We start from the raw sequence: 19,843 nt of genomic DNA, 5'->3' as shown, positions 1-19,843 counted from the left end.
AGTTACATTTTCAAGAGGTTCATCGCAAAAAAAAAATCCGGATGGCATGAATTTTCCCCATCAGTGATTTGAACGATTTTTGAAGTATTTTGAAAAATGATAAAAAAAACCCGTTTAATATCAGAATTTTTTTCTAGGATTTTCGGATAACTCACAACGCTCGGCTCGATTATTATGGAAAAATGGCACATTTATTTTTATAACATAATATACACTGTGATTTTTCTGCTTTTTTTATCTGATTTTTGTTTTCTTTCATCGATTTGTTTTGCCTGCTCCTTGCGGCATTTACAGCTCTTCTTCATCATTTTCAATCATCATTTTATACTAACTTTCATTGTTTTGTTTTTTTACTTGCAGTTTTGTTTTTCTTCTTTTGTAACACAGAAACTTTTTATTTGTTTTCATTGTTTTCTTTTTTTTGTGGTGATAAATATTTCTGCTGATTTGTTTAATATTTTCGTTTTGTTTTTCTTTATATAGAGTTGACTTCGTTCTGGTTTGATTTCCCTTTATTTAGATTTGGTTGTTTTTTTTTTTTCAAAAGAAGTTGAGTGTGAAATATGCTCATGCTTTTGCTTACAGTCTACACATGATACTGATCAGATTTTCAACGCAACGTTCCAGTCATTCCAGCCTTATGCGCAACCTGGGTTTTTTTTTGATTTCTCTGTCTGGTTTGCCTTACATTAGCGATAGATATTTGTGTGTGTGTTTTGTTTTTCTCTCGTTTTTTGTTTCTAATACTAAAACTTTCGATTTCGTTTTGCTGGTTCAAATAAAAAAACACGTCGATCGGTTTTTTTGTGGGATCCTGCTTTTTGTGAAGGGAAAATTAATATAAAACAATGTGAAGAAAATAATTCGACTTGCCCAAATTATGAAATCCTACTTTGTGCCTATCTTCCGAATTGCTCGAATTTAATAAAATAAAAAAAAAATAAAATTATGTGCACATTTTTGCTCGGGTTTGTTCCGCAATTGCAGCGAATAAAGCGGCGCAATCTCTCGTTTGCTAGAACTCAGGGAGGAGACGAAGAAATATTTACTCTACTCTTGCTCTGTTTTGTTTGTTTCTCGCGTCCGAATATAAAACGTTATAAAATATATAGGTTTTTCCACAAAAAAATACTTTGCTTGCCTGCCTTTTGCGTGCGTTAAAATTAAGTTAATAAAAAAGACGTTCACAAAAGTTTCAGAAACAAAAAAACGAAAAGAAATAGACTTTCGATTCTTTTTCAGCAGTTTTTTTTTATTTCGTCTGTCACCTTCTTTCTATACAATACAAATAATACACTTTGCCTAGCTTCTTAAACTTTTGCTCTATCTCGGTGATTTTGCGCGACTTATGAATCGTTTAAAAAATATTGATTTCTCTTTACCGCTTAAGTAAGCGCTAGCGCCGCCTGGTGATTATTTTTTGCATTCACGGCGTGATTTTTCTTATTTTTCTTGCAAAAATATAAAACTACTGATTATAAAAATACAACTAATAATAGATTTAAAAAGAAAACTAAAATAAAATTAAAAATAACTAATGATAAAATTTTTCTATGTTTTTGCTGCTTGTGTTTGACAGTATTGAAATAATATAACTTTTTTCCTTCCTGTTGGCATCTACTTAGAAACTAGCAAAAAAATTAAGTAAATTTATGTGCTGGACAGCGTTGTTTTGCTCGCTTTTTTTCTGAGTGAGGAAACGAAGCTATCCCATCAATTTGGGTGGTTATGAAATGTGATGTATCAGTACTACTGAGAACCCTCACGAAAGAAAGAACAACCTAAGCCGTTTCTCACTCACGCGAGAGAAATCTCTCACTATCGATGGCGATAGCTTCGCTCCCAAAACTTTTCCCAGAGAGAAAGCGTTCGAAACACGCTCTCGCATTTTTGCGCGTGACAGCTCTCTGTTTTCATTTTGTGCCAATTTATTGTGTTTGTCGTTTTGTGCAATTTTGTCTGTGGTGGTGGTGCATTTGTTGTCGGCCATTTTTTTAATTTTATATATCACATAAAAGAAATCATTTTTCTGTCTCTCTCTCTTGGTAGCGGTATTGGAAAAAGAAGAAAAAAAGTGTGGCGAATTTTGCGACATAAAATAAAAAATATATATAAACTTTGAAAAGCTCTCTTTTTTGGGGTGCCGATTGTTTTCTTTTTTTCTTAAATAGTTTCTTACAGTTGAGGAAGCCTTACACTATCTTTCATTAGACAGTAAGAGAATAACTAAAGCTAGTTGATAAACTTATGTAGCGAACTATTTTAGAGCACTAAGTATGTGTTGTTTTTTTTAAGTAACTGAACGAAAACAGTTTCTGATTGTGGCGGCACGTAGTCGAAATACACAACTGACGGAGGGGTACGTTCAACGAGTGTTGCTCATAATTAAGTAAAAAATAACTTAAGTAGACTCCCACGTTTGATTTGTTTTTAACACAAAGTTTGGTTGAAATCTTTTGCCGTGTTGTCATGCGCTATCGTGTCGCGTTACAAAAGCACGAAAGAAGGAGACACAGAATACGATGAAAGAGAGGGGGAAGGAAGGAGAGAGCGATAAAGAGAGGACAGCAAACGGGAACAATGGGGAGAGAACTTGGTTGCTGAGATTTGAGGTTGCACGCCAGAGAAGTTGCGATCTTTGCTATGGTTGCTTTGATTGTTTTATTCAGTTTGGCTACTCTGGTTTCTTCGATCTGTTTTGATTGTTGGGGTAGATTGTGTAACTGGTTCCAACGTAAGATGAAGCACAATACTGTTGTTTTCGGACAAAACAGTTGGAGGTGGCAAATTTTACATCCGATTCGGAACAATTTCTAAGTTTAAACGACGATTTTGATTCAAACATTTTTATGTGAAAACATTTAAATTAAAATAAATTCGTTTTGTTTATGATAAATTTGAGCACTCAATCCTATCTAGTACGAAGTGCCCTTTAAATCAACAATTTTCTTTCGCGATGCAGTCTTTTCAAAATTGACTGAGAAACATTTTAAGATTAATGGCACAAAAAAGTTCTGAAATCATAGCCAAGTTTATGAACCACTGGAAAAGTTGTAGGAAATCTTCGTTTTAGCAGAATGCAGAATAAAAAATGCGATCTTCACATCCCAGCAAAGCGGAAATGATTCGATGAAACATTTCATGTCACATTGCGCAATTCAATTTTGACGCTTGAACTACTCACCACTGTGGTGAATGACGACAAACCTGTCAGTCAATTTGGAATAGAGTAAATCGCCCGATATTTTTCGTTCCATCAGATGTAAAAAATGCCAATTATTTAGCTTTATTATGCAAAGAAACACAAAATTTACCTATATTCATTTTGCCTATAACAGTCTGATCGATGTGATGTAGAGTTTTCTTTATACAGCTTCCACTCTCAATGGTTTCCATTCGTTTTTTTATGCAACTTTAATTTTGTGTGAGCTGTTTTGAGTTTGAGCCTTTGAAAAGTTGATTTAAAACACCCTTTTGTGACTGCAAGTTTTTCCTTCAATTTTTACATACAGAATACTAAAAGATAATATTGTTTCAAATCTTTAGTGTGTCACAAACCTTCTTTACGCGCGCGCGACCTATAATCCGCTCATGACACGCACACTAACGCAGATGGGATTTCGCTTTCACACACACTCACTAACATTCTCTCCCTCTCTCACAACCACATCCACCAGTCCAAGCACTCACACGATTCAACTACTGTTGCGGCGATCTTCTTCTCGTTTGCTCCTTCAGCTACTACGCTCACTGTTTCTTCTGCACTATATTTACATGTGTGATGATGACGTAGTAATTGTTTTTTTTGTTGCCGCAGTTGTTGTTGTTGTTGTTTGTTGACGCTGCTGTGTTATCTTCGAATTAAGCTGTTTAGGTTATTATGCTATTGTGGTGGCCCGGGGTTGTGGGGAAGATTTGGCGGCGGGCCCTATTGGTTTGTTTTCGGTCAACAAGGTTGTGTTTGTGATGTTATTGTTGTTGTTGTAGGTTGGTGGTGGTAGGTAAAGTTGTAGTAGTAGCAGAGGTTTATAAAGGTGATTTGCGGACACGATAGCCGAACCAATAGCCATTGGCGGGTAGGCATTGAAAATTGGAGAAGAAAGATATTGCATATTTAACAATCGGTTCAAACATTGCGAAACAATAAACAAAATCAAAATGGTTTCCACTCGCACACACTTGCATTTTTTTTTGTTTGTTACTCTACGGATTACAAAAAAACATAAAACGATCTGCCGAATTACTCAGTAATAAAACATACACAAACTAAAAGGTGTAAAAGTTGCTCTTTCGCGCTCTTTTTTTTCCACCATCTCTCTCATGCGTCGTTCTCCGGAAAGTGCCGGATATTGGCCCGAGTACAACCCACAAGCGGTCACAAGTGCGTGCAACGGTCTCACTCTCGTTCTTGCTTGAGGTTACTTACGGGTAGTGAGGGGTACGGCGTTTGGTGCAGTATGTGAGGGGGCAGTTTGGGGCCGTCCTCCGCCTTTTCCTCCTCCCGCCGCTTCAGGCAGGCTGCCTTCGGGTTTAGGTTGCGTTCTGAAATGTTTTTGCGACATTAGAAATGATGAAATCGGTAAAGAAAGCAACACGCCGCATCATTTTTGTTTCAATGCAATGTTTCATGAAATATTTCATCCACCAAAACATCTCGCGGGGATCAAGAGAACACAGCGAAGTTTTGCCTAAATGTCTCATGAAACATTTCATTCGAAAACCAAAACAATGCGGATGGCTTCAAAACTAGAGAGCCTAGAGCTTATTAGAGAACGGACATCTCAAACCAAATGTACCAATCGAAGCACGAGAACTGTCAAACGGAGGTACCGATCGAGCAAAATCCTTTGTCATATGCTCGATTGGTACCTCCGTTAGACAGTTCTCGTGCTTCGATTGGTACTTTCGGTTTGAGATGTTCGTTCTCTAATATGTTCTAGGCTCTCTATTCAAAACTAATTGATAAATTACCTCGCACTTGCTGCTCCAGGGTCATGATCACCTCGACCGCCATGTTGAGGATGCCCAGCTTGGTCTGCGGTTTGTCCGACTTCAGGTGCGACATGCACATGCGGCCGAGCTCCTTGAGCGCTTCGTTGATGTCCCGGATGCGGATTCTGAAACAAATTAGATTAGTATTTAGAAAACGAGGCAAGAGAAGCCAATTTTCTTGCAGCAGCTCTGAGTCGTATTGCTACAGTTACAATTTTAGTGGATTTTTTTTTGAAACGTTCCATCGGTAACTTTTCTCATGTCATGTCGGTGAAAAGTTTGGCGAGGACTGACACTTAATCGCAAAACGTCAGCTTGTGCGATGAAATATTTCTTAAAATCTACCAAAATTGTAAGATTAACAATGCAACTCTGTAGTCGTATTTTTTTTTTTCAAACGTTTCATCGGTAATTTTTTCATGTCATGTCGGTGAAAAGATTGGTGGGGTATGACACTTCAAGCAAACATAATTAGATTGCCAATGTGGATTTGTAAACAAGCAGTCTGTTCTGCTCATGTTAAATGTAAACATTCACTGACGTGAGCAGGACAGACTGATTGTTTACAAATTCACATTGGTCTATTTAACCCTCTCCCGCCCATGGTTACTCCAGAGCACCAAAACTTTGAACTCAAATATCTCGGTACTGACACAATTTTTCATGTTGCTTTAAGTTGCAGTTGTTCATGTAGAATGTATACTAACATCTCCCCAAATTTCATCAAATTTGATTAAGCACAAGCAAAGTTACAGTGTGAAATGTAAACAAAAATGGGCCAATTTTAGGGAAATAAATAAGACCTGTTTTCGAAAGCCCGTAAAAATTAACAAACACAAAATTTTATGAAACAGAAAATGTTTTGCTATCATTTGAACCTTGGACAAGAACCCCTGTGAATAACATAGTGAGTTTGGACCGGTTTTAAATGTTTTTCAACCTTTTTCATTTGGTGCACCAGAGCACCACCTAGGCATATGAGCAACTAAAATATTCAGGAGCACTTTTTTCTAAATTACAGAAAAAGCTTATTTTTATCAAAACAAAAGTTTATAAACGTTTTGACTATTCATTAAGGTGAAGCCGTTGATCATTTTCGAAGAAATTTGATCATCACTATAAAATATTCTGTATTAAATTCAATTTAACGAATTTCAGCACCAAAATGAATCAGCATGTGCCGGTTGTTGCCATCTTGAAGCCGCTGAAGGAAGTTTTGATCTAAATCAATTGTGCTTCAAAATTTATATAATTTTGTGGCACAGTCATTGACGTCCTAGTTGGCAATCATTGATTAATGACGATTTCCATAACTTTATAAGGAATGGGATAATCGTTACCAAAAGGAATCAACATGTGTAGGGCAATATTATAAACAACTTGTTGAAGGAATTTTGTCAAAATATTGAAAGTGACGCAAAATTTATATCTTTGAACGAAAAATCATGACAATGATGGAAGTCTTCACGTTAACAAAACAATACATTGTTATTAGACCGATAGTCTTATTATTTTCCACAGTTTTCATGAAAATGGTTGTTTGTGGTTTTTTAATGAGCCAATCAAAGAAACCTGAAAATGCAGAGATTTAAGAATTTGTAGTTAATACTTCAGAAATATGGTCTTACAGCAAAGAATAAGTAGTTTTTAACACATTTCGAAGCGTTTTCAAACAAATGAACCAATAGATTTGAAGAAAACGAGATTTTGTGGTTTAAAAAAAAGTTGCTCATCTTCCTGATGGTGCTCTGGTGCACCACTTCAAATTCTACTTTTTTGCCCCAATTCGATGTTTGTGCGTCAAAGTAAAGTATTTCCTGCATTATTGTACCAAATTAAGCCATTTACTATTTTTACGATAAGCAAACAGCTCTGGGCGGGGTTAATTTGTTTTGCTTGAATTCTTCGCCAAGAAGCAGCCTGACATGTGCCATTAAATTTGTGCCATGAAAAAAAATCACCAAAATTGTTTGTTTAAAAATATGGCTTAAATTGATGCATTCAAAATCAAAATATTTCAATCAAATCAAATATTATTAAAATCAAGTTAAATAATATTCCGATTTCTAGCAATCTAAGTAATTCACATGATTTTTGCTATTAGTTAAAATTTTGTAAATATTGGATTTATAAATTTTGATGAAACTTAAAACATGAATGCAAAGACAAAACAAATTGCATATTAACAAACAAAAACATTTTTGTTGGCTTGTTGAACAAAAATGGCATGTTAATAATCAAAATACTGAAGTTTAAGGTGACGGATTCGGCTTTGTCGGCTATTACAATTCACGTAAAACTTCTAAAATAACTTGATCCATATCTTTGTTATGCTTTAGTAAACAGAAACATTAAAAATCATAATTTTCATTGTTATTTTATTTATTTTTGTCAAACGTCGTATTTTTGTAAATTCCAAATTTTGTTTAAAATACTAAAATTCCACATTTTTTAGTGTGAATGTTAAACAAAGTAAAATTGTGCATTAATAATTGGGTCCTAAAGTTAAAATCCTGTTAATTTTACCATACAGCCATAAAAAGCACACCAGAGAGCCATTTCGTAACACTTTTTTTTCATGTTTATGCAAAATATCGAAAAACAAATAATCAACTGTGATTCGATGAATCAACTGTGGCCCTGTGTAAGCTGTACGTTCTATCAAGAAAGGTTGCAAACCAAAATTATCAAAATTGATTTTAAATCAATTTTAAATCTTATGTGGTGGTTCAAAGTTTCATTATGCTCAAAAAATAAGCTTTATTGTTGTGTGAAATAAAAACCGCAATCTTAATTCGATTTTAAGGATCAATTTTTCACAAAGCAAAATTAATCGATTTTTTATATTCTTTAAAAAAACTTGAGTGTTGTAAAAATTAATTCAAAATTTGCTTCGTTTGTCAACCAATTCACAAGAAAACAATAGTTGTTTAAAAAGATTTTTTTTCTAGTGAAAGTTTTGTCAACGATAGAGACATGAATAATTTGTTGTCACAAAATGATTTAGGTAAGTGAATAAAATATTTTGGCAGACTGTGCATTACTGTGTAATGCTCTCATCGATTTGATTGATAAACCTTAAAAAAAATTATCCAATGATTAAAATCAACCTATGATTAAATTTTCAATTCATTTTTTTAGAAAAGTCGGTAACAAAGACATTTGAGTTTAAAATAAATGAAATTGTTGAACTTTAAACAACTGTAAAATACACTCACATTTAAAATCACTCAGTTTTTGTCAAAATCGAACCTACTCAGAAAAATGAAAAAAAAGTGGCAGCTGTCAGGTTTGAGTGAATTTTACTCAGAATTCCACGAAAATCGAGTGAAATTCGCTCAAATCTGACTTATGTACAATATACTCATTTCTGAGTTGGTTCGGTTCTAACGAAAACTGGATAATTTGAAATTGGAATGAAGTTTCATTGAACAACGTTGCCACGATATTCCAAAAAAGGAAGAAAAATACATGAACACATATGCTTCATGATATAGACCTGCCAAAAATAAATTGGGCGAAAAATTCCAATAGATCGATATGTTTACTTTCAAAATTCGTTTTTGATTTGCATAAATATGAAAACGCATGCATCACAAGTTGTTTTCAATCGTTATAATCCATTCATCGTGTCATCGGGTGAGGATTCCACAGAAATTACAGGCTAGTTTTGGATGTTTTGGGGTTAAAAAATGTCCCATCAGGCTTGAAAAAATGGGTAGACTCACCTCTCCCGTTCGTTGTTTTTCGCCAGCCTGCCGAATATTTTGAAAATTGTTTAATATTTTTCGAATGGTTAAACATTATTTTAACTAATTTTAATTACTTTAAATTGTTTTAAATAATTTTAAATCGTCCATTTATCTAATCAACGCATTGTTCCGTGTTGTTTAGCCCAACTTGACAAATTTGTTTTGACTTTTTTTGAAATTCTCAAGAGTTTTTTGAAATTGTTTGAAATTGCATGAAACTGTTTAGAACTGATAAACTGTTGTTTTTTAAATAATTGTTAAAAATAGTTGTTTAAAATGGTTTAAACTTGGTTGAAACTTTTTAAAATTGTTTAAAATGTCTTTAAATAATTAAAATTTGTATAAAATAATAGTCAACTCACCGTTCCCGAGCGTTGTTCGCCTGCCGCCGTTCCTTCTCCTTGCGGTCCTTGGTCACGGGATCGAGATCATCGTCATCATCGTCGTCGTCGTCGTCGGCACTGGAACAACTGCGCGAAGTTTTACTGTGTTATTGCAATTTTGGGTAGCCAAAGTGTGGTTTGTTGATAACCAAATAAATAAATCATAACCGCGGAGGGGGGGTGGACCATCGGGATCACGCCGTCAACGGAAGGTTGGTGGAATGAAACGAAACGTAAAAGTGTGGAAAAAGAAGAAAACATTGAGAAAAATGTTTGTAACGTAACTTAAAGTAAGTGAAGGTGATTATGAATCAGAAATTTAAAGTAATTATCAACTTTTAAGGTAGTGAATTAATTAAACGAAAGCGATGACTCACTATTTACGTGGCCTCTTGGGACCCTTGGTGGAACCGGGCACGGAACTGCTGGGTTTGGTATCCGAATCTGGGGGTTCTTTGCGTTTCTCTGAAATTGCAAAAAGAATAAATTACATCAAGATCTATGTAATGATTGCAAAAAACTCACTGCTGTTGCCGGTGGCGGGGGTGTTCGGTAACCGTTCGGTTTTCACTGGGACCAGCCCACTGGCGGCTGCGGCGGCCACCGCCGACAGCGGCAAACTGCTGGCCGAGTCCTGCGGGTGCATCCCGCTCGACGATCTGCCCGGGGGTGGAATGAGCGACGCGCCGTCCGAACCGACCCCGGACGCGCTGCCGTACGGCGAGCTCGCGTCCAGCGAAGAGAGCGACACTCCGACCTGCGGCTCGCAGTGGTTCCGCAGGATGTTTAGCGCATCGTCCAGACTCTCCTCCATGCGGGTGCCCTGTGGAACAAAAAGTAAATAATTGATTGATAAGTTTGAAAAATTTAAAGTAAACACTCAAAAATAGTTAAAAACGACAACAAGCACAATTTACAATATTTTACTGTAACACACTTGGGGAATTCTTACAAATTTCAAGCTTCATGGAGAAGCATTCAGCATTCAGCATTCGATGGAGACGCACTGTCACTCAACTTTCAAAAACTCCCCAAACTGTGTTACATCCTTCCCGTCCAAACTTACCTGTCCATTTTCAGAGTGTTCCCTGAGCAGCGACACAATCGCATCGTTTAGCGGTTGGATTTCGGGCGAGTTAGCCTATTGTTTTATTTATTTATTTTTTCCAAGAGATACGAAAAGAAGAGAAAACACAAAAAAGAAAAAAAGAAAATCATGCATCAACAAAAAGGTTCGAGAGCAGGGGTAGTGGGGAAACTTATAAAATTAGAACAAATTGTAACAAAACATGGATAAATGTTTGAAAATAATTCCTTTTCAAATATTTATCTCGAAAAACGGTGAAGAGAGTCGAGGTCAGTTCTCGAGTTATGTTTCTCGGCGTGCAGCGAAAAAGAGTGTGTAATACGACGACCAAAGTGCAAAACATAAACAAGTTTAAAGCAACACAAAAAGTGCGTAAAATTTAAACATTGTAGGTATGTGTGTAAACGTGAAGGTGTCAGCTTTCTTCACTAACAACGAGCAGGGAGTAGAAAGGGGAGTGAAGATTGTGATGAAAATAATAACAAGAACAAAAAACTCAAGAAATAATACTGAGTCAGTTAGCCAGGGTCACGGAGTCGAGATAGACTAAACATTGCGGTGCAGTGAAGTGATTTATGGCATTGCAAGTTTGCATTACTTCCGGAAGTGATACTAATTCAACAAAAAATATTCTCAGCTTCTCAAATTAATTGTAAATGATTATTCCACCCATGTTTCGAACACTCTGAATTTTAAATTGTGTCTGAACATTAAAAAAATGATAAGCCGATAAGACAAACCATTTATATCTAAAGGTTCGATAATTCGAATTTTCACATCTTCGAATACGATACAGACACGATGGTCTTCAAATTTTTGAATCTTCAGATCTTCGAATCTTCTGATCTTCGAATCTTCTGATTTTCGATTCTTCGAATCTTCTGATCTTCAAATCTTCGTATAATCTTTGGATCTTCGGATCTTCAAGTCTTCGAATCTCCGCATCTCCAATTCTTTGGATCTCGGGATATTCGGATCTCGAACCTCAAAAGTTCGAAATTTGAAACTGTGAATCATCGAACCTTTGAATATTAAAATCATCAAATCTTCGAATCATGAAATATTCGAATCATCAAATATTCGAATCATCAAATATTCAAATCATCAAATATTCGATCATCAAATATTCGAATCATCAAAACTTTGAATAATCGAATTTCTCATTAAAGACTTCAAATTTTCATTTATTTTTATTTTTTGAATTATAGAATTTTGCTTTTTTTGCATTTACAAACACAAAGATGTTTTTTATATTTTATATCCCATTCGCACGGGCTTCTTATAGACGGTTTAAAAATGTAAACAAGGTTTCAACTCATATAACTTTGACAGTTAAGGTTTAAAAAATGGTTAGACTTTGTATGCAAATAGATGATTATTTTTTAGAGTTTATAGTAGTCAATCAAAGTAGGCGCTTATTGAGGTGAAATATGGCCCTGAAATATCAGCGAATTCGGTGCAGATTTAGTGATTTCCAATTCTCTGACTGACAATTGATAATTTTAAAAAAATGCATGGCCATCGAGGTTATATTTTCAATATTTTTCTTCTGAACACCAACAATTTCAAATGGAATTGAATTAAAGGATATCACTACACAAAATTACTTCAAACTGAAACCGATTTGATGTTTAATTGATGTTTAATTTTTATTTATTATTATAAATGTGTGTTTCTGATAGGTTGATGTTTTTATTTAATGTTATTGTTAGCGACACTTAAATTAATGTATTTTGTTATGTTTACAAACACTGTTCACCTAAGAAAAGATGTTCTTTTGATGAAGATTCTTCGATCACTGCTCCTGTGTAATCTGATTGTGTCTAATCTAAGATTCCGGCAGGCTGTGAATTCAACAATCCAGTGAACGTACTTGGGTTCGCTAAACTGAAATTTGACCTCAATTTTTTTTTCATCAATTGATTATCCGTAGTCTCTGTACAAACTTTTGGATTATCGAATTTCAAAAATCGAATCATTGAATAATCGTGGTTTGGGGATAATCGTGTACGGAATGTACACTGTACCAATTTCATCCACGGTTCCATTTTATCTAAGGATTCGATGAACCAAATTAAAACAAAATCTTTTTCAGAGCAACTTGAAACAACGATGCTTTTTATTACAGCAAAGTTTCAAATTCTCCATTTTATCAAATAACGTCATGATTCGAAATCCAGACACTGGCTGGCAAAATATCCTGTAATATGTTGGAAATGTATAAATATCATCAGGATGTCTTTTATGTCAGGATGTTTGAGCTCATGAATCGCACAAATATTGACTAACATTTTAGTGATTGGCATTCTTTAGGACTCATAAAATCGATTTTTTGTAAAACAAATTTCTGCTTTGCTTTCCCGTTGCTAAGCACGCCTATCAAATCACAACTCGACATTTTTGAAGTTGATGTCAAGTTGAGCTCCCTGAACACGCTCCAACCGACACAATTGCATTTATAAATAAATAAATAAAATTGTAAATTTGGGTACAAGTTCTATGGAATTATCTTAAGCAACCATGCGCACCCACGTTTATCTATGGAGGTACCAAAAAATAGGGGGTGCGCATGGTTGCTTATATGAGGGAACGCATGGTTGTTTAACATGGCTCCATAGCATTTATACCCAAATTTACAATTTTATTCATTTGCAGGGGATTCACTAAAATTCAATTCTGTCGATTGGAGCGTGTTCTGGGAGCCAAACTCTATCATACCTTGACGAAACTGAGGCGTTAACTGACATCAACATTAACTACAGCCACCAAATAAACTTAAAATGAAAAATTAATAATAAATTTTCAAATAGCATAATTTTGACTATTATTATACGAACATAGTTCCAAATAATTGATAAAACAAGATGGGGTGTCCGGATTTCGAAGCGTCCAGGAATTCAAAGCATGACGCTACCAAAATCATTCACTTACATGTAAAAAGTACATATAAGTAAAAAAAACTCAATCGCATGTTGGATTAAGGGCATTTGGCCTAGAAAAAATGAACAAATTCAATCTTCTAAAATTAAGATTGTGTAAAAATTGGTTAATCGGAGAAATCTGTTAAAAAACAATTTCATTTCAATAACTTCATCTCTAAGTAACCATGGGACTCCATCGAATATTTGCTTGGACTAATATTTTGATGGAGATGCGTGATTTAAAAAAACAGCTACCGTAAACTGGGGTGAATCAGGACTACAGTCTGAATAGGGACAGCAGTTTTTAGAGCACTTAAAGCTTTTAAATTTGGAAATGGATGTACACATTTTGTTGGCCTCAGTCTGTTCTAACCGAAACCAACCAGAAAAATCAAAATACTGTGCTCCAACATGGTTAAAACTGCTGTCCCGATTCGCCCCATGTGTCCCGATTGACCCCAGTTTACGGTAACAAAATGAGTTCACCATACATAACAATGAGTTCACCATTACCGAACAATCAGACAGTTCGGAGAACCACAACGAAAACATAAAGAGACAAACTAAAGACAAAAAGAAGTCAACATGAGATAATATAGGACACAAGAGACACAAGCACACTGATTCTTGGCAATATTTCAAAACCAAAAGAAAGAAAAGACGAAAAAAGAATTCCATCGAACAATTACCATGTGCTGCAGGCCCCGGTGGACCAGCTCGGGCGCGTAGGAACCGTTGGGCAGCCCGCTGAGGGCCGCAGCCGCCGCCGCCGCTGCTGCTGCCGCGACGGCCGCCGAACCGGCACCGCCACCGCCATTGTTGATCACAGGGTTGCTGATTTGTTGCCACGCGGCGGCGGCCGCTGCCGTTGGTATCGCCGAGGAGGAGCCGACGCTCGGGCCGGGACCCCCGCCACCACCGGCACCGGACGATCCGGCTATACTGACGACGGAGGCGGCGGAAGGAACCGGGGCGGCATGTTGCTGCTGGGCTGCTGCGGCGGCCGCGGCGGCCGCTTGCTGCTGTGATGTTAGTGGAGGAGGTGAGTTCACTGGTGTCGTTGGGTTCGAGCCGTAACTGCTGATGCTCTGGTCAGTGGGATACATCTGGGTGGGTGAACGGGGGGGTGTTTGTGGGTTAGTACAAGGGGGTAATTTTTGTTTTGTTTAATGAAGCTAAAACTAACCGTCTTCAGTGCGTTGCCAACGAGTGTATCATTTTGTACAATTGGACTATGTTGTGCATGCTGATTGTGATGGCCGGCGATTGCGTTGTAGATTGCGGGTGAGTTCTGGCCCTGGGGACCGATCGACGGTATCTGGGTGGCGTTTCCCCGGAACGTGCTCATCGGTGGAAGTGCTTGTGTTTGATTCTGCGAAAAGAAGCGGGGTCAGCGTTAGTACAAGCTTAGCCAAGCTGAAGTTAAGTCGTAACTCACTTGGTTTAGGTGTGCATCCATGTGGGAAACGCCAACCGGTGACATCGCGTACTGGTCGTGGCCGTGCTGGGGTCCGCCGCCGAGGTGCGCCACGTTGTGTCCGTACGCGGAACCCGCGGCCGCCGGATGGGGCGCGTACGCTCCACTCGCCGAAGCCGGATACCACGAGCCTCCGGGCGCATCGTAGTACGCTTCCGGCTGGTACAGGGCGCCGCCGGTTTTGGGCGAGGTGTACCGCTGGCCACCGCCCGACACCGGACTCTCGTGAGTATATTCCTCGGGGGTGTACTGGAGAGAAGAAGAAGAGAGAATTGAAAGGTTAGTTATGGGTGGTCACATCACATGGAAGATCAGCTGAGCCGATGACAGCTTAGAGGAGGGGGGAAAAAGTATCAAATCACGATCCTCAGCCGGTTATCAGAATTGCTTGAACCATATTATGTAGTACTACTGTTCAGGGTGTCGAAAAAGGGGGAAAATACTTTTTTTTATATTGGCTTTATGTGAAAACTCGAATCTGTATATTTTTTAGAAAAGGTCCAAATTTTTGCTTTTTGATTTATTTTGAATACCCCAGAATCAAAGCGGTTTCAAATACACACAAAAAGCTAAAAAAAATTGTTTTGTTTATGGGACCTTTAAAAAACTTTAGAAATGATCCATTTAAAAAAAATAACTAATTCTTAATATCAGAATTCACATCACATAAGAGTTTCATTTTTTCCACAGAGAAAATTGGAGTAATAGTTACCAAGATCTCGTCAGTTGAAAAACTTTAAGCTATATTTAGACATTATTTAGTAACATGTTTCCTTCCATTGATTAACGCTATCTATAATAACCTAGAAATCCCATTTCCCACATTAAATTAGTCAGCTGTTGTCGACACACGATCAGCGATGGAATAATCATCATCAAAAGAAAATCTTTGGATGTTCATCAAGAGAAAAAAATCCAAAGGGAGCATGTATCTCCTCTCTCGCGCACGAAAAATCGATAAAGGATAGAAAAAATCATCATCTTGATTATTCCTTGGAACATCATTTGCACTACTTCACTTGCAAGTGTAACGTCACACGTCGAAAAATGACCTGTCACATTTTGTAGATGGGCAATGTGTGTAAACAAAGTGAAATAAATATTTTTGAGTGGTGCTGACAAGGAAATTCACAAAAAATCATCAGAAGATTGATTTTCTTGGAGAATTTCGGGAGTGATTTTCTTTTGCGTGATTTGCCTCCTCTCTCTTTCGCGGGTGAAGAAAGTTCGCAAGCGAAATTAACTTTTTTGCAATTCCGTCGTGAAACTACTTACTTTTCCTGTCATTCTTGAACGACGAAATAGCCTACTTTTCTGTACCAAAAATAACAGAATCGAATAGCAACACTTTTCAGCACTCAAATGGGTGCTGAAAAGTTGAACTTTTCAGCACTTGTTTCAAAAAGTAACACTTTTCAACATTTTTTGATTTAAACGATTTATGGACAAAAAAAATTAAAATTTGACATAAAATTTCACTCAGTGTGTGTTTTTTTGGAATTGCAAAAAATGTTGTATGGAACTCGTTGCAAAACTTGATTTTTTCAGCACTGATCGTATTTATCCAACTCGGTGAATCTCGTTGGATAAATGTACGACTCGTGCTGAAAAAATCCTATTTTTGCAACTTGTTGCATAAACTACTATTTCGCGATTATTCCATCCCTGCACACGATACACTTTTTTAAATTACAATGCTCTCTCTCGGCAACTATTTATCCGACATTTAAAATAAAACAATGAAAATTGAAGAGATTTTTTCAGCTCTTGAAAAAAAAATCAGATGGAAATTGATATTTATTAATCAAAACTATACTTAAAAGGCAACCATTTCTGATCACTTTTTTTTATTTTCATGCAAAAAAGACAAGTCGACATTATGAGATGAATAAACTAAAGTCTCCTAGGAACCAGCTTTCTAGCAAAAATACATTCTGTGAAGAATGGCCGCGACACATTTTTTGTTTTCAAAATTACTTCAAATACCTGTCGTCGTGCTTAGAAAAATAAATATTATCGGTGTGTAAAAAAAATTAAAATTTTAAGGTCATCTTAAGGACCGAATTGTCTGAAACAAAACAACAAAAATAGTGAAATACTTTCCGATTTCAAATTTAATTTTACTTTGAAAAACGAATTTTGAGATTTTTTTTGAGCACGTTTTAATTATTAAATATTATGATTTTTCCTTTAAAAACTTACTGAAAAAATATTTTTTGTCTTTTCGCAATATTTTTTTTCACTAATTTTTTTGCCATGTTTACATTTTTTGCAAACTAATGATTGCAAATCATCTGTTTTTTTTTTTTTCATATAATTCTGGCTTGAAATTTCAATTTTAATTTGTTTGCCCCCTCCCCCTTGACATCGGCTAGAGTCGAGAGACAAAATCTTTTTTAAAATATTTGCATCGGTCTAACATACAAAAAATAGAAAGATTTTTAATTTAAAGTTTTTGCGAAGTTGATGTCAAGAAGTTTCACAAATACCTTTTTGCAATTCCGTTGTGAAACCACTTACTTTTCCTGTCATTCTTGAACGACGAAATAGCCATCTTTTCTGTACCAAAAATAACAGAATCGAATAGCAACACTTTTCAAAATAAATGCTGAAAAGTTCAAATGGGTGCTGAAAAGTTGAACTTTTCAGCACTTGTTTCGAAAATTAACACTTTTCAACATTTTTTTGATTCAAACGATTTATTGACAAAATACATGAAAATTTGACTGAAAATTTCACTCAGTGTGTGTTTTTTGGAATTGCAAAAAATGTTGTATGGAACTCGGTGCAAAACTTGATTTTTTCAGCACTCTTCGTATTTATCCAGCTCGGTGAACCTCGTTGGATAAATGTACGACTCGTGCTGAAAAAATCCTCTTTTTGCAACTTGTTACATAAACTACTATTTTATATTGAAAAAGATTTACAATTTTTGAAATTAAATTAAAATTTATCATGAAAAAAAATAAAAAAGAAGACATTTATGTTGAATAAAAGCACGAAAGTATAAGTAACATAAAAAAAATCTTCACTTACTGAACAATTCAAGCAAAATAATATGGAAGTGTCAACAAGGTGTCTATTCTACTCGTTTTGAATATAAACTTTGACTGACGTAAGCAGGATAGACACTGTGTTTACAAATCCGCATTTGCCCATTTACGTTGTTTGCTGGAATTAAATAACTACATAATAAAATGAAAATTAATGAATGATAAACACTTTTTCAACCACAAAGATTATTTCACAATAAATTGCTTGACCTCAGAAATTATCATTCCATTTGAACAAAATAAACGATTTTTTTTGTGATTTCAAAAGTTTCTTAGACAATCCGTTGAAGATTTATTTTCAAATCAATGTCCCTGGTCAAAAGGAAGGAAAGGAAGGAAGGAAGGAAAAATATATTTTACTGAAATTGCAAGCAAAATGTTAAAATATTTAATGGAAAAGCAATGTCATCACCAATAACAGTTACTTTCCTATCGTTCACTTTTATTAAATTTAATGTTCCACTTTCACACCATTCATGACAAAACATTCTTTTAAATTCTTTTAAAAATACAGGGTTTGAAAATGTTAAAAAGTATCATAATTTGATTTAAAAATAAAAATAAAAAAATACTGAAATAAAAAAAATAAAAAAAAGCATTTTCCAAAAGACAAATTATGCATGTTTTATTAAAAGTTTTCGGTTTCAACTCAGAACACTGCTCTTTTTGTATTTTTTTAAATAGTATTTAAAATTGATTCAAAATAAAATTGACTATCTTTTCAATAAAAAGGACATTATATTTTCTATATCTTTTTTAAAATCTCGCAAAATACAAATTTCAAAGATAATTGATGCCAAATGCCCTTTAATTATATTCAAATGATCAGTCACCCTGTCCCGTAACCCAATAATCACCACCCTCTTGAAACTAATCCCACATCTCCTGACACAGGAAAATCTTCTTCTCTCTCTTGATCATCATCTCCTCGATAGTCTTCTTCTCCAGTTTTTTAACATAAAGAACCGCTGCCGAGGTCCTTCAACCCTTTTTTTTACTTCATTCCTCCTCTCAATTTCAGTCTCATTTTCCCATTATTCCACTGCTGTGTACTGCTGCACCTTTCATGTGTGTGCGTGTTTGTGTGTATGACCCTCTACGCACTGCCGACGAAAAATCCCCAAAACGACTAACCATACGAAGGGGGCAGTAACCGTGTGTGTGTGTGTATGTTTTTCGACGGTTCTTCTTTGGCGATGTTTTCTTGGAAGAGACATGCTGCTGCTGCTGCTCCACTTTTTCTGTAGTTGCGATTGGTTGATGCGCCAGCTGCACAGGTTGCTCTCGCGATCAAAGGGAAGTGATTCTTTGGGGTGAAGTTGGCGAGGTTAAATGACCTTATTCAAAAATTTTGGTGCCAAAACGATGAATTTAGACACATTTAACGTCCTGTTCGATGATCGATCGCGCGGTCTATTTAAGCCCATTAAACGCGCGACTTAAACCTTGATTAATGGAGGTCGTGGTCGACCGCCCTAAACCAGCTTCGTAGGCATACAGATCTGCGCAGATATTCATCAGCAGCTCTTTGCGCAGCTCGCAGATCTACGCGGAACAAAGCGGCCGCACCGAAAGATCATCGCACCAATAAATCCATTCTCGACTCGACTCTGGCTCTGGCGATAGACATCGCTCCAAGTACCGGACCTTGACTGGGATCCAAACCCCCCATAAGCCACTTAATACACAGCGCTTTTAGTGTGTAACGTTGCTACTCCCAGCAAAAAAAGGCGATATCTCAACGGTGAATTTTGAGTGATGAGGTCCGCGTTGAAAAATAGCACTAAAATATTCAATTTTTGAATCGCCCAAAAAAGAGCAAGGCGTTGAGACTTTCCACAGGCCCTTCGACAAAGTCGCAGTTTCGTCGTCGTCAAGAGCCATGATGAACTGTGGAAGCTAATTTTCATATTTGACAAATTTCTGATATTAATCATAATCCCGGGCAGAAAGCAGGAGAGCAGAGCCCTGGCCCGCCCTCTTCGGAGCTGGAAGAAAGCAAACCCAGAAGCACCGTCGACCGTAGTCGTATCATAATGGTTGACATTAGGATGGTGAAGAAGAAAAAAGATCGTTGTTCATTCTTCCTTTTCTTGGAGTCTTTTTTTACTCTACGCTTGTCCTCCCTAAAGTTATCGTAATCGGCTCAAAGGGAAGACATCCCCTTCTAAGATTCGT

The 19,843-nt window shown here is 36.3% G+C and overlaps 1 protein-coding gene across 6 annotated transcripts in view; it reads right to left on the bottom strand.

Annotated features, from left to right (window-relative positions):
* Positions 1 to 242: 242 nt before the first annotated feature.
* Positions 243 to 19,843, bottom strand: part of LOC6039100 (protein daughterless) — a 79,827-nt gene continuing 60,226 nt past the window's right edge. The window contains exons 3-13 of one of the 6 annotated variants that reach the window (XM_038258040.1): positions 14,574 to 14,861; positions 14,322 to 14,507; positions 13,825 to 14,241; positions 10,194 to 10,268; positions 9,653 to 9,950; positions 9,505 to 9,592; positions 9,107 to 9,229; positions 8,721 to 8,747; positions 4,972 to 5,117; positions 4,427 to 4,542; positions 243 to 3,928 (exon numbers count right to left, since the gene is read on the bottom strand). In XM_038258040.1, coding sequence (XP_038113968.1) covers positions 3,884 to 3,928; positions 4,427 to 4,542; positions 4,972 to 5,117; positions 8,721 to 8,747; positions 9,107 to 9,229; positions 9,505 to 9,592; positions 9,653 to 9,950; positions 10,194 to 10,268; positions 13,825 to 14,241; positions 14,322 to 14,507; positions 14,574 to 14,861 — 1,809 coding nt within the window. In that variant the 3' untranslated portion in view covers positions 243 to 3,883. The remainder of the gene's footprint in view (positions 3,929 to 4,426; positions 4,543 to 4,971; positions 5,118 to 8,720; positions 8,748 to 9,106; positions 9,230 to 9,504; positions 9,593 to 9,652; positions 9,951 to 10,193; positions 10,269 to 13,824; positions 14,242 to 14,321; positions 14,508 to 14,573; positions 14,862 to 19,843) is intronic. The other 5 variants (XM_038258041.1, XM_038258045.1, XM_038258046.1 and 2 more) reach the window with 5 other exon arrangements.

The sequence above is a fragment of the Culex quinquefasciatus genome, chromosome 2 (assembly GCF_015732765.1).
Source record: "Culex quinquefasciatus strain JHB chromosome 2, VPISU_Cqui_1.0_pri_paternal, whole genome shotgun sequence".
Lineage (NCBI taxonomy): Eukaryota > Metazoa > Arthropoda > Insecta > Diptera > Culicidae > Culex > Culex quinquefasciatus.
The sequence above is the reverse complement of the archived record's forward strand: the minus strand, read 5'-3'. Positions and strand labels throughout refer to the sequence as shown.